We start from the raw sequence: 16,356 nt of genomic DNA, 5'->3' as shown, positions 1-16,356 counted from the left end.
CTCTGGACAGACCTGAAAATAGCTGTGCAGCAACACTCCCCATCCAACCTGGCAGCGCTTGAGAGGATCTGCAGAGAAGAATGGGAGAAACTCCCTAAATACAAGTGTGCCAAGCTTGCAGCGTCATACCCAAGAAGACTTGAGGCTGTAATCGCTGCCAATGGTGCTGCAACATAGTACTGAGTAAAGGGTCTGAATACTTAAGTAAATGTGATATTTCAGTTTTTTTTATTTATTATAAATTAGCAAACATTTCTAAAAACCTGTTTTTGCTTTGTCATTATGGGGTATTGTGTGTAGATTGATGAGAGAAAAAAATAATTTAATCAATTTTAGAATAAGGCTGTAACCTAACAAAATGTGGAAAAAGTCAAGGTGTCTGAATACTTTCTGAAGGCACTGTATATACCACAGCATTGACCCTCCTCTACAGAAGCACCTCCTTGACAGGGACATTGACTACAGCCTTTACTCTCTAAATCCTATCTCTGGCATGCAGCTAAGCCACTGACCAGACACAAACCTCCATATTCCTGTGTATGACTGCCTGTTTGTGTGTTAACATGTCTCTCAATCCATCATCTACAACAGTATTTCCCAACCCTGGTCCTCCAGTACCCATTTTTATTCTAACCCTGGACAAGCACACTTGATTCAACATGTCAACTAATCATCAAGCCCTCAATGAGTTGAATGAGGTGTGTTTGTCCAGGGCTACAACTAAACTGGAGGACCAGGGTTGGGAAACATTGATCTACAACATCCCAAATTCATGTGCATTACCAGCATGCTCACAAAAGTGGGTTAACTACATCATATGCACCAGATAAAAACATGCACACATACGCACAAACAGGGTTAAGTGCCTTGCTCAAGGGCACAACATCATAATGTTGTCCTCACTTCTCAGAATTTTAGTTTCTTTACTATTCTTGTGAGGACTTCTGGTACTCACAAGTATAGTAAAACGTGTACACACACACACACACACACACACACACCACATACCACACACACACACACACACACACACACACACACACACACACACACACACACACACACACACACACACACACACACACACACACAGACACACACACAGACACACACACACACACAGACCAGTGCCAATACGAGACAGAGGGACAACTGTGACACAGCATGAGAGCTGGCAGGAGGTTGACAACCAAACATGCCATCAAAACAACAACAACACCACCACCTTAATTAAACCTCCACCTAACGCCATGACAACACAGAGAGAGAGGGGGATGAAACCAGGTCCACGGTGAGAGACAGAAATAAAGAGAGAGAGAAGGATTCAGAGAGCTTTGCGGTTAATGCTATCACTACACAGAGAGACAGGGGGTGACACTAGAAAAAACAGAGACGAGAGAGAGAGAATAACAGACCGATAAACAGAGAGAGAAACAGAGAGAGAAAGGGGGATGACACCAGGTCTACAGTAGAAGAGAGATAAACAGAGAAGCTCTGCCGTTACCTTTTCGTGCGTCGAAACATGTTGCTACTGGATGCGCTGCGAGGCGCTGCTTTGGCAAACCCACAGGAGACCAGCTGAGCCAGAGCCCACACAGACAGACAGACAGACACGCAGGCAGTCAAGAGGCTGAATACACACTCCACAGCACCAGCATGGCAGCCTGACGGGGAGTGTGTGTGTGTCAGAGAGCGAGAGAAACGGAGAAAGAGAGAGGGTGGAGAGGAAATGTCAGCAGAGCTACAGACAGCGAAAGAGAGAGAGAGCGATAGAGCGAACGAGAGAGGGAGAGTGAGAGAGAGAGGAGGAGAGAAAAAGAGGGAGGGAACAGACTGCCTTGCTTCCCTCTCAGAAAGAGGGAGGATTCTGGGGCTGCTCTCAAGGGCAGGGAGTGTAGAGCGATGGAGAGAGAGAGAGAGAGAGAGAGAGAGAGAGAGAGGGGAGGGGAGGGGGGAGATATAGAGAGTAATAACAGCAGGGATGTGTGTGAGTGTGAAAGCTATCTGAGGGAGGAGAGCAGAGAGCAGTGGACTGTGGACTAATGTAAATGTAAATGACAAGACAGAGGAAGAGAGAGGGGGGGAGAGAGAGAGCGAGAGGGAGGGAGGGAGGATGAGGTGACAGCTTGGTGTGTGTGTGTGTGTGTGTGTGTGTGTGTGTGTGTGTGTGTGTGTGTGTGTGTGTGTGTGTGTGTGTGTGTGTGTGTGTGTGTGTGTGTGTGTGTGTGTGTGCGTGCATGACGACAGCAGCACAGGGGGGTATGGCTACCAAAACAGAGACTGGTACTTATTGGAAAGCTTGAAACAGCAAGTGCAGTAGGAATCGCATAACAACAGCAATAGGATATGTCATTTTGTACCCCGCCCCCCCCTCTCCTACCCCTCTCATCTCTTGCTCTCTCTCCTCCCTCCCTCCCTCTCTCTCCCTCTCCAACAAACAACCACCCTGCCGTTTCATAAAATCCTTCCTTTTCTCCAACAAATGTATGATGATCTGTGACATCATACATTTGCACTAGATATTGCAGGAAGGAGCATTAAGTGCAACAACACCACACACACTGCCAAGGGAAAACGTCATCATGAGGACACACACACACAAGCGCACAGACACACCGACACACACACTCAACAAAATAATTTAACTAATCCGACAGTCCAATTGCAATACTACACATACACACACACACACTGTCAAGGGAGAATGTCATCATGGAGCGCTAAGATAGCACAGAGAGCACAAAATAATTCAACAAATCTTATTCACCTAGCAAGTGCAATGCTACTAAATGCTGACCAGGACTGACAGTTGCACAGCACTGATGATGGGACTAATTAAATAATAGATGTCCCTCTAATGTAGACTAGGGCTGCATCCCAAACGGCACCCTATGGGCCCTTGTCAAAAGTAGTGCACTATGTAGGGAATAGGGTGCCATTTGGGACGCAACCTAGTAGGGAGTCTGAGCTGAGAGACGAGGCTGTGGCTGAAATATACAAGACAGGGAGACAGCACTAGTGCATATCAGTGAAGGGAGGGGCTACGATGGTTAATATGGTTGCAAAATGCAGGTAACTTTCCAAAAATCCCCAGGTTTTCCAGAAATCCCAGAATCACGAAGGAATAAGCAGGTAATACGGAACCTCAAACCAGGATTTCTGGAATTTTAGGAAAGTTAATGGAATTTTGCAATACTAATGATGACTAATGTACAAGTATGCATGTATCTGTATTGCTTTGCTGACATGGTAGTTTGGGGAGACACAGTGAGCAAAGATACAGAGAGACAGAAGGAGGAGTCTGATCTTACAGAGAGAGAGAGAGAGAGAGAGAGAGAGAGAGAGAGAGAAAGTGAGAGAAAGTGAGAGAGAGCGAGAGAGGGAGAGAGATACTGGGAGAGCGACAGAGGAGTTCCTAGCTCCACCTATGTTCAGTGTCCTGTTGTGACATCTGCTGCCCTGAGGTAAAGGTCAGAGGTCATGGACAACACCCCGAGGAAGTGACCTGACATGGTGGGGAGGGTCACCGATCACCATGACGATAAAAACCATATTGTGAGTCACTGGTCACTTAAACATAGCCTAAATACCACACTGATAGTGACTCAGTCACTGGCCACTCAAACCCTTGTCCAAATGTCACACACACAGATAAACACCAGACATGTCAACGACACACAAACACACACACACACACACAACAAATACCTCAGCTTTTTGAAACGCCTAACACCTCCAGACAGCCTCCGTGCCCAGAGGCAGAACAGGAAATACTGCAGACTGCAGAGCATGCAAAATCAAACAAAATGTAAATGAAATGCTTTTTGAAAAACGCCTCTGCAAATGCTTTATATTCATCCCGTATTCATATTATATTCATTTCACCCATACAATAATTGGTACCTTCTATGCTACAATGGTAATTTTACAGTAAATGTGATGTATTGAGAAAAATCTATGTGGCTAACATACACAGCATAGCACAGCAGCTAGCTAGGCCTACATGCCACAGCGCCATGGTAGCCAGTAGCCACAGATTCAAACCCAGAGAAAAGCGCTTTTAGCACTTACCAGCTACACTACTCTAAATCCATCTATAAAAGGTGAGGATATTTAAAACCTACCTTAGCCTAGTTTAGATATAGTAGTATTGTGCAAAAGAAAACAGTTTAGTCATACTGACTCAGCTAATAGACAGAGGACTTTCTAACACTCAAATCTTCATTCATTTCTGTTTTGAATACAATATTTAATGACTGTTTAGTCGCTGTGTGTAGGTGTACTACTGATATACAAGCATTTTCCTCCTCACTTCAATTAGTGAAAGAGACACACCATGAGGGAAGGGAGAGCCACAGATAGGGAGCGAGAGAGAGAGAGAGAGAGAGAGAGAGAGAGAGAGAGAGAGAGAGAGAGAGATGAGTCAGAAAAGGGAACGCTTCAGCACCATAGAGAGAGAACGATTGAGAGAAAGAGAAAGGAGGAAAGCCCGGAGTGAGGGAGAGGAAAGCCCGGAGTGAGGGAGAGGAAAGCCTGGAGTGAGGGAGAGGAAAGCCTGGAGTGAGGGAGAGGAAAGCCTGGAGTGAGTGAAAGTGCTGCAGCACCATGGACAGCACCACACACAAACTCTCACAAATTCAAGCTACATATCACTACGATCCCTAGTGTGTGTGTGTGTGTGTGTGTGTGTGTGTGTGCATCCTTTCAAAGCCCCCATTTCTCACATGCTGACAACTTCTAACCCCTCTCTCCAGAAACATGTGAAGTGTGAAGAGACTTCCTACAGTGCTTCTATTTCAGAGCTCAACTGTGCATGAGATTGTCAGTGTGTCGGGTTTACAAGAAAAAAAAACAGAAAAGTTTTGTGGGGTAAAAAGCTTCACGGGGCAAAACCTATTTCTATCCAGTGAACTGATGTTAGAAGATTGTGTGTACAGACACATTCATGTGGAGGCAAATAAAAGAAACCCCAAACTTGGACTCACCTGAGCGTCAGATTAGATTTACAGAAACAAATATCCACGGGTAAAGAGGTTCGCAGGGGCTAAAATATGTTCCCATTTAAAGAGTACTTCTGCTTTTCCATGTTTCTCCCAAACATCACACACATACACATACACACCAAGGCACTACCCAACGAACCCAAAACGTCACCTGCTACTTTTCCGGGGCAGAGGCAGATCCTTCTGGAGAAAAAGAGAGAGGGAGAGAGAAAGAGGAGAGGGGACACAAATAAAATATCAGATAAGTGTTTTAGATACGGATACATGTACACTCTTAGATAAAAGGGTTCCAAAAGGGTTCTTCGGCTGTCCCAATAGGAGAACCGTTTTTGGTTCCAGGTAGAACCCTTTTTTTCTTAGTGTATAGTGTACTTTGTACAGTATATAGACAATTAACCCTTTAGTTTAGGGGCCATTGGGGCACTATACTGTTAAAAGAGGGGCCTCACCCCAACAACCTCTTGCCATATCTGTAACTTCAAACACTTCATGCTCTAAATCCAGCTTCCCCAACCCTTCGCTGATGACATATTACATTATTATTATTACCCATTTTTTACATTTACATTTTAGTCATTTAGCAGACGCTCTTATCCAGAGCGACTTACAGTTAGTGAATACATATTTTTTTTTTTTATACTGGCCCCCCGTGGGAATCGAACCCACAACCCTGGCGTTGCAAACACCATGCTCTATCCACTGAGCTACATCCCTGCCGGCCATTCCCTCCCCTACCCTACCCTGGACGACGCTGGACCAATTGTGCGCCGCCCATGAGTCTCCCGGTCGCGGCCAGCTGCGACAGAGCCTGGATTCGAACCAGGATCTCTAGTGGCACAGTTAGCACTGCGATGCAGTGCCTTAGACCACTGCCCCACTCAGGAGTGACTGGCTCCACTCACAGGCTGAGTGGAGCCAGTCAGATCCAAAATGGTCGCCCTGTTTACAACATTGGGGACAGAGAAGCAGGAAACTAACGTGATTACGATCCATTGGGATTGATCTGAGAGAGAAACACTCTCCTATAGTCTCCATGTTGTGCTCCCTTAACACGATCCCCAGTCCAGGATCATATTACAGTACTGTTTCTATTATAAGGCAATAAAGGGACATTTTATGAAGTTATTCTGTAGATAAACTGCTGTTCTACTGACGCTCCTGTCAGTTTCTATCAGGGACAAGGACAGCATGAGAGTTTATCTCCTCCCACGCAGAACCACTACCGTGTGTGTGTGTTTGTGTGTAGTACCAATGTCTGCCGACTAAAGTGTATACTTGTGACTGGATACATCCCTGCAACACTGGAGGTTGGAAAGAAATGAAAGGAGAAAGAAAGTGAATAAATGACCAGATACATCCTGGATGTTGGAAACCAATAAAAAAGTAAGAAAGAACAAAAGTAAGAAAGAAAATATAGAAAGTAATTGGTTTTCAGAGATTAAACTTTCATCTACTGAGGCTTGGCCCTGATTTTCTGTTCTCTCCCTCCCCCTCTCCCTCTCTCCCTCCACCGGGTAAACAAACAAGCATTTGGGGTATAAAACCCACACAAAGCCGTCTGATGCAATATCACAACAGTTGCTTGGCATTGCCTAGCATTCTCCAAATGAACAAATTCACAAACAACAAAGTCATCTGAATAGTTTCTGTAACATGGAACACTCGCGTTACATCATCAAGTCACATAGGCTGTGTCCCAAATAGTACCCTATTCCCTATATAGTGCACTACTATTGACCAGAGCCCTTTGCAGACAATATATCGATCTGCGTCCCAGAGCCCTGGTCAAAAGTAGTGCAAAATATAGGGAATAGGGTGCCATTTGGGATGCATCCATAGTCTAACCTCGTCCCCAGGCTATTGTGCATTAGGGAGGAAGTGTGGTTGTGGAGACTACAGATGAACTACAGTGCATACAGACCACAGGTGGCTGGTTGCACCTTAATTGGGGAGGACGGGCACATAGTAATGGCTGGAATGGAATGAATGGAATAGCATCAAACACATCAAACACATGGTTTCCATGTGGTTGATGCAATTCCCTTCACTCCATTCCAGCCATTACTATGTGCCCGTCCTCCCCTCAGCAGCCTCCTGTGATAGGGACATAGCCCCAACTAGTGGACAGTCTCTGTCCCTTCTGAATCTCCAATCCATCTCTCCTCTCTTTTCCCTCGTTGACTTGCCCTTCAACATCTGGTAGCAATGGATCAGTGTCAGCTATATACAGATGTAGGATCGTAGCCCCTTCATGCAGTCAAATGGCCTAGTGACCTCATGGGTGAAATGTTATTCCTATTTTTCATAATTTCATAATTAATACACTTTTTTTATTTATTGCGCCGAAAATATGGTGTTTACATGTCAAATGTTTTTTACAAATATTTTTCTGTGTTCTATGATGTATATGAAGTGTAATTTTGTGATGCAAACAAAACATGTTATACATTTCAACTCTATATCTGACATAGTCTTAAGCAAAGTAGATTTGCTTAAGACTACCAAGAAACACTCTGTGTGACCCTGATTTATCCCACTGCCGTAAAAGGTTATTAATTTGAGCCAGTTTGCTACAGCAGGAAAATGTGAATTATTACGTGGATTGATAAATGTTTCATTAAGCCTCTTCAGAAGCCTTTTTAAACCTCAAATGCACTACAAGTTTTACATTTCCTGCATTGCAGGAAGGTTCTCCTGCAACAGGGCGATCAAATTAAGATCCTACATCTATATGACGCTATAAGGATGATCTCTTATACCTATTCTAAAGCTTTTAAATCCATGAGGTGACAGTCAACAAGGGCATAGACAGGGTGGGGTGGGGACTGGGGAGTGGCACTAGAGAATCAGAACGCTCCACTTCTCTCAATGGAAGGTGACATCATTCACCATCCTCTGTCTCCCTGGGATATGTTACATCATCAAGGCCACGGACAGGAAGTGACCTAACCTGATGTGACTAAAATGGAGCTCTGCATGGCGCCTTGGAGGAAGACTAATGGATAGGGGGATTAACTTTTGTGTGTGCGTGCGTGCATGCAAGCATGCGTTTGTGAATGTGTGTGTGCATGCGTGTGTGTTACCATAGGCCTTTGAAATCCACCTTGACTACAATATCAACCTTGAGATCTATCAGATCTGTTGAATGGAGAGAATGGATAAAAGAATGGATGAAGAGAATAGGAGAGAAAAACCATGCTGTATGAACAGGAAAAGAAGGAGAGCAGTAAACAAAGGAAGGACAGACTGACACAATCTAACTGGACTAGGAAGGACAGACTGACACAATCTAACTGGACTAGGAAGGACAGACTGACACAATCTAACTGGACTAGTAAGGACAGACTGACACAATCTAACTGGACTAGGAAGGACAGACTGACACACTCTAACTGGACTAGGAAGGACAGACTGACACAATCTAACTGGACTAGGAAGGACAGACTGACACAATCTAACTGGACTAGGAAGGACAGACTGACACAATCTAACTGGACTAGTAAGGACAGACTGACACAATCTAACTGGACTAGGAAGGACAGACTGACACAATCTAACTGGACTAGGAAGGACAGACTGACACAATCTAACTGGACTAGGAAGGACAGACTGACACAATCTAACTGGACTAGGAAGGACAGACTGACACAATCTAACTGGACTAGGAAGGACAGACTGACACAATCTAACTGGACTAGGAAGGACAGACTGACAATCTAACTGGACTAGGAAGGACAACATGGCAACATATTAAGTAATGGCTAGGATCGACAACATGGCAACATATTAAGTAATGGCTAGGATGGACAACATGGCAACATATTAAGTAATGGCTAGGAAGGACAACATGGCAACATATTAAGTAATGGCTAGGAAGGACAACATAGGATTAGGAAGTGATGGCTCTCTCTATGTGAAGTCAATCATCTATTAAACCTACCACTTTTATAGTGTATCTGTGAAATCTCCCATGAATTTGTCTTGCATCCCAAATTGCATCCTATTCCTTTATTTAGTGGGCAAATGTAGTGCAATTTATAGGGAAAGGGGTGACATTTGGGACGCAAACATAGGCATTATCCTGATTGTGTGTGCTGTCATACAGGTCATACAAGCCCTCTGGGCAAACGTTAAAATGGACAGGGTCAATACAGAACATAGACTAGACCCTTAGTAATATTCATATTCAGTCATGTGTAATAAATATGGGCAGAATAACAAACTACTGTAGAACTAAATTAGTAAATAGAATAATATAACTAAATGTACTGGTAGTTCAGTACATAACATTAACTGGATATTTCATGGGTTAAACTGTTGAAACTGGAGCAACGTTGCATGAATTCAGTGAGTCATCATGGGAATGCCTAACTGTGAGGATCCATTTCCTGGTTTCCTGATTGTGGATAATAACCCCATCACAATGACAGAACTTCTGTGTCTCTGCATTTCAGCCTTTCCACATGTTAACCAATGAATACATACACCCACGCACGCACACACACACACAAACCCTAGAGTGTACACACATACACATGCACGTAGGGCACACACACACACACGCACACACACTTTAGTGTACACACATACAGACACACATCTCCCCCACACCCCCCTCTCAGGCTCTCTCACTCAATTATGCACGTGGCCCTCCATGCTATTATTTGCCATTAGCGGTTAAGTGCGAGTCCTTTCTGTGAGTCCCCCCCTCAGTCACTCTGTTCTTTCATAAGATGCCACACACCACTCAAAACAGATTCACTTCTCAGCTAAGACATTCACAATGGGTATTGCGACTCGTACAGCATTTCATTCCTCAAAATGTATTTAATGTATTTGTATTATTTAGTAATAATTACCCACAGAGAGAAAGACAGAGAGACAGAGGGGTGTTTGAAAAGAAAGAACCCATTTTCAGTAAAATGCCAACTGCCAACACTTTGAAATAAATGTGGACATAATCATAACATTTCTCTGTAGTTGGTGCGCTGAGGCTCTGAAACGGACAGTTCGTTGCTAGCGGAAAAAAGATTAGACTATGGGCCCTGGTCAAAAGTAATGTGCTATATAGGGAATAGGGTGCCATTTGCCATTTGGGATGCAGCCTGAATGAATACATGTAGCACAAGTGTCTCTGACACAAGAGAGTTTGACAAAATATAAACCCTTTTCAGTAATATGCCACTTTCAAATAAATGTAGATAGTTACAGTTCCTTTCTTTGTTGATGTCATCCATATTCCTCTGCTTAATATTCTAACAGCTCACAAGTCTCTTTAATGACCTGAGTTCCAAATGGCAACCTATTCCCTACATTGTGCACCACTTTTGACCAGGGCCCGTAGTGTACCATATAGCATATAGGGTGCCATTTGGGTCGCAGTCTGAATGTAGGCGTGAATTCATGTAGCACAAGTCTCTATGACACTGTCAAGAGCCAATGAATTAGTATTACATGATATAATAGACGATCACTATGCTAGCACTTTCTTCTCCCCTGCAGAATAACTTTAGCTGTCTGATGATAACCTTAGGCTACTAACACCAAAAGGAATCCTATAAGAAGACAAAACAGTGGATAAAACATTGATTGACAAGAACCAGGCACAGTAGCCATTTTGTTTTCTTTCAACATTCCGACAGTGAAATGAGAAATGACTAAAGGGTTTTTAACTTCGACAATCTGGTAAGAGTGCCTTGGTATTTCTGTATGGGATAGCCTATGTCTTAGAAGTTTAGGCTCTTTTTTTCATCAGTGACTGACAGTAGTATACTGGCTGCGTCCTCTCTTCTCTCAAATGATCCAACTCTTATCCCTTCCGGTTAAGGAAATTGAAAGTGGGCAGCGTGCCCAGATCAGAGTATTGGACCACCTATCGTCCCACTCTAGGTTGTAACTACATACAGTTTAACATAGTGAAGACTGATGCAGTGAGAAGAGTGACTGCTGCTGCTGCTACTGAGTCACTCAGTCCTAAAGCAAACACTGTCACCTATATTGGCATAACCAGATTGTCTTTACCATAATATGACTGACACACACAATATATTGTCATTTAAACTGTCACCTATATTGGCATGACCAGATTGTCTTTACCATAATATGACTGACACACACAATATATTGTCATTTAAACTGTCACCTATATTGACATGATCATATTGCCATTACCGTAATATGACTGACTGACTGACAGACACAATATAGTGTCATTTAAACTGTCACCTATATTGGCATGACCAGATTGTCATTACCGTAATATGACTGACTTGACTAACACAATATACTGTGCATGTACATTGACATCTACAGTGTACACTGTCATCGACATTGACATGATATCATTAGCATAACTTACTACAATATACATGTAGATTGTCATCTATACAGTGATCTATCTTGACATGAACATATTGCCACTGACATGACTGACTTATACAATATACATCCAGTTATCTATACTGACACAGGCCATGCCTGCCTTATCTCCTTCTGTATTTCCTATGAACAGCTACTCGTGGATAAACCTGAGAGAGGTATTCAGGGCAGCCAAATGACATGCGGTCACTGTGTGCCACCGGCCATGCAGTGTTGTTGTACAGACACATACGCACACACACACACCAACACAAACACACATACACGTGGGTGGTTGGACGTGTCAATCGGGAGCCTGACAGGAGTCTTCGTCGCTCCTAGTGATTACACACCCACACACACAAACAAGCAAGCGAAGACACAGAGAGGCCTGTGTTATTGTGGGTCATGGAAGTGGCCTAAGGAGAGGATTAGGGTTGAGAATACACACTCACACACACACACACTACACTATCTTTCTGCGTTTGAGTCCTTGACCTCTGCCCCCTCCTTCTCCCCTGGCACTGACTACCCCTTGCTCCTCTGGCTTCACCCACCCCCTCTACACCCTTTGGCAGTGACAAGTGAAAGTGGAGCCAGCCTGGGGAATTACCAGGCACTTTACTGAGGCTGGGGTCTAGCCAACAGAAGCTGCCCCTGCCCTCTGCCCTCAATGTGTGTGTGTGTGTGTGTGTGTGTGTGTGTGTGTGTGTGTGTGTGTGTGTGAGACGGCCCCTTGGCTGTTTGGGTTGTCCTTCCCTTCTGGGCAAAGCTACTAGCCTACATTAGTCCTACCATCAGACCTACCATCAGACCTACCATTAGACCCTACCATTAGACCCTACCATTAGACCCTACCATTAGACCCTACCATTAGACCCTACCATTAGTCCTACCATTAGTCCTACCATTAGACCCTACCATTAGTCCTACCATTAGTCCCTACCATTAGACCCTACCATTAGTCCTACCATTAGACCCTACCATTAGTCCCTACCATTAGACCCTACCATTAGTCCTACCATTAGACCCTACCATTAGTCCTACCATTAGACCCTACCATTAGTCCTACCATTAGATCCTACCATTAGACCCTACCATTAGACCCTACCATTAGACCTACCATTAGTCCTACCATTATTCTACTAATGCTTAGTAATGGGCTTTAAGAGTAGAGGAGGACCACATCCTTACGTCTCCCACTAGCATTTAGCCTGTGTGTGGATATTGATGTCTTGAATGGGAACGGGTTTCCACTCAATACACACACACGCAAGCATGAATGTGAATGTGTACACACACACGCACGCACGCAAAGACGCATGCATGCACGCGCACACACACTGCATTAAAAACGGAGCTAATGATCATATGTGGTCATATATCCAGGCTCTGTCGCAGCTGGCCGCAACCGGTCCAAGGTAGGGGAGGGTTTGGCCGGCAGGGATGTGGGTTCGTTTCCCACGGGGGCCAGTATGGAAAAAAATAAAAAAACGTATGCATTCACTAACTGTAAGTCGCTCTGGATAAGAGCGTCTGCTAAATGACTAAAATGTAATGTAAATGTAATGTGGTGGTTTGACTTGCAAATGCATGTCAAACCAAAAGAGATTATGATTAGTATGATGATTGTTTTTTTACAAGAAAAGGCCATAAGGGCCTCATGGAATAACCGGAACATTCATAAACTGTTCCTAGAATTTATAATCTCTGCTCAAACTTCTAAGAAGATGTCTTCTAGAACATTCAACTGATTTAACCTAGATTCTAGATAGCATTCAGCCAAGACAAGAGATTGCATCCCAAATGGCACCCTATACAGTGCAGTACTACACACTAAAGCAGTACACTATATAGGGAATAAGGTACCATTTGGGACGCTGCCTAGAGGATAACTATTCAACCCTGGAGCAGAATCTTTCATTATGATAATCTAAAACGACTTATTTAGTGTCACCTTGAGTATTGGATGTCTGATGTTATCAATGAAAGTGTGTTGTACCAACTGACACACCTCCATGTTTATTATGACTTCACTATCAGTATCCTCTCCAAGGGCCTGTTTCTCCCACTGAATTACAACTGCCCCTAACAGTGATTCATGAAGTTGCACACACACACACACCTGATCGATATTAGTGCCTTGACAAACTGCTACATTTCTCCCTGCTCTACACATGATATGGCCCTAGTCTGGTACCCCATATGGGACATCTATCAATGATGTTCACTATGCTATGTATGGACCCATACTTTTAGCAGCACACCGTGTAGGCCAGAGACCATCCATGTCCCATACTAGTTGTATACTATAAGGACCAGCAACTCCATACCAAAGCTGTCAAAGCCCTTGTAACTGTGCTATTTGATGGTGTTTAATCAGGTTTGTAGTACTATGGCCCATGTCAGCCTTGGTGGAATTATCTCTGATGGTCACAGGAGACAGAAGGGTACCATAGGTGCACGTTTTGGATTTTGCCCTAGCACTACACAGCTGATTCAAATCACTAACTCATCATCAAGCTTTGATTATTTGAATCAGCTGTGTAGTTCTAGGGGCAAAAACCAAAACGTGCACCCAGAGAGGGGGCCGAAGACCGAGTTAGGGGCACCCTGCTCTATGTTACCCTTCTGTCTCCTGCCATACAGATAATATGGCATTTAGCAGATGCTTTTATCCAAAGCGATTTACAGTCATGTGTGCATACATTTTTACGTATGGGTGGTCCCGGGGTTCGAACCCACTACCCTGGCGTTACAAGCGCCATGATGTGGGTTCGAACCCCGGGACCACCCATACGTAAAAATGTATGCACACATGACTGTAAATCGCTTTGGATAAAAGCATCTGCTAAATGCCATATTATCTGTATGGCAGGAGACAGAAGGGTAACATTGAGCTACAGATGACCACCAGATGATGCCATGTAGATGTTTACTCTAATTGTTACAGAAGGGGGGGGGGGGTTAAGACACTGAGACTGGTTTGCTTCCTGTAGTAAATCAATATAATCAACTTTGGAAAAAGTTGTTACTGCCTTCTGTCATGCAGCATGCGCTAATGCATCAAATTGTAACTTGATATCCCATTAGTCTCGTGCATTAGGCCTAGGAGCTAAGGCTAGCCTATTTAGAAGACTATTTGTTTTCATTTGTTTGTCAAATATAATGTACCTTTGAACATATAATTTAAGGCTTAGTTGTTACATCCATTTTTGGACTTTTTTAATACCCATTGATTATTGAAGAATATAACTTGCCTCAAGAGCTTAGTTCAACTGTTGTAGGCCTACCCCATCGGAACCCAAAATATAAGCATGTTTTACTCCAATGTTTGTAAACAATATAAATGTAAACAAACACTGCATAGCCTCAAAACATGGTTAAAACGATAATGTTGATATCATGGAGGGTCAGTCCTTGCATAGATAGATCTATGAATTTGAGAGTGGTTACATTTCTCCAGGCCCATCCCTAAGCTTTTTACCAAAACAAAGGCAGGGAACGCTTTGTTTTTGTTTCATTTAAGGACTCTCGCTTTAATGTCAGTTTGGTTTCAGTTCTCACCTGCAGCCTCCGACGTCGAATGATTCCAGAGTCATCCATGGCAGTGGCGGGAACATGCGAGTCGCGTGCTTAGTAGTAACCTATCACCTGGTCTCGTGGCCGCAGTGTGGTCGTCTGGCGTCTCCAGGACACGGGGACAGGGCATGGACGTCCCGCGTGGCACTGGCTGCGGGACACTGGCCAAGAACACTCCCGCCTCACTCCTCTTCACTGGTGCGACAAAGCCCCTAGTCTTCTCAACTCTCAAGCTAAAAACCAATTCCTCCCGACTAACATCTGGTCCTGTACCCTAGGCTACTGCTCTAGCAAGTGCTGATGAAGCAAGTTCCTGAAGGTACCAGCCTGTCCTAGTGTCCTTAATACATTGGCCTATAGAGAGGGGCCTGAAGAAGGCTAGTCGAATTTTAATTGTAGCCTACTTTTTAAAATGTAGGCTAGCACACAAATTAAATTAAAATGTATAGACAGAAATAGCTTATCAATTATGGAAAGTACTTTAGGCTAAAAGTAGTGCACCTTCAGCAGTGGTTTTGAATATGCAGGTATCCATATGATTATAATTATTCAGTTCTTTGATTGAATGTCTGTTGCTGTTTATTCCATGTTTGTGTTTATTCCTATTGTGACGTTCTCATTGCACTGTGGCTATCCATTCACTTCACCACTTCAGGATTGCTGTCCATGTGTTTAATTAATCTGGTGTCCAAAAGCACCCTTTATAACGCATTTGTTGTTATAATAGCCTAATGTAGGCTACTGTAAACTACTAGCATATGCAATCAAGAATCAAGCCATATAGGCTACATTAATAACTACAGTAAAATGCATGCAGATTGAACCTCAGCGCGCAGATCAAGCGACACGTGTACGCATCTTCGAATCCTCCCAACGCGCAAACCCCATCCGGTACAGTCATTTGACATCTGTTCGATGTTCTATGGATTCGCATAAGGAGCAAAATACGTAACCCTATACATTCATTTCTGATCCATGCTGAATCCTACCCCAGAGCTTGCTGCTATAAATAAAACCGTTTTCCTCGCTTTTCGTTTCAGAATTATAGCCCACAGATTAGGGCTATAGCTACATACCATTTCCTCATCTCATCCGCGCGCAGGTGCTGCCATATTATTTTCTGAACGTGTCATCCCTTATAGCTTTAATATCCACGGTATAATGATGTTTACCCTGAAGACGAGTTGGTTTGTAATATATCTCTCTCCATTCCATTCCCTACCTCCCACTTCCTTCTAAATACAAGCGAATCACTTTTGGATTTTAACCCCTCAGCGACCAAATTTTCCCTCCGTCCTTTGCCTCTCCTCCATTCTCTATAGTGGAGAGAAATATAGGTCCTATAGCCAGCCATATGTAATGTAGGTATCACTTTAAGGGACAGACATTATTGTAATAAACCTTAATATAAAAG

The 16,356-nt window shown here is 43.6% G+C and overlaps 1 protein-coding gene across 1 annotated transcript in view; it reads right to left on the bottom strand.

The window, feature by feature from the left end:
* Positions 1 to 14,966, bottom strand: part of LOC311125296 (microtubule-associated serine/threonine-protein kinase 1-like) — a gene marked incomplete at both ends in the record, with an annotated part of 93,248 nt that extends 78,282 nt beyond the window's left edge. Inside the window, 2 exons of the mRNA XM_084199347.1 lie at positions 5,155 to 5,186; positions 14,928 to 14,966. Coding sequence (XP_084055473.1) covers positions 5,155 to 5,186; positions 14,928 to 14,966 — 71 coding nt within the window. The remainder of the gene's footprint in view (positions 1 to 5,154; positions 5,187 to 14,927) is intronic.
* Positions 14,967 to 16,356: the final 1,390 nt, after the last annotated feature.

This window comes from Coregonus lavaretus (genome assembly GCF_964263955.1).
Source record: "Coregonus lavaretus genome assembly, contig: HAP1_SCAFFOLD_255, whole genome shotgun sequence".
Lineage (NCBI taxonomy): Eukaryota > Metazoa > Chordata > Actinopteri > Salmoniformes > Salmonidae > Coregonus > Coregonus lavaretus.
The sequence above is the reverse complement of the archived record's forward strand: the minus strand, read 5'-3'. Positions and strand labels throughout refer to the sequence as shown.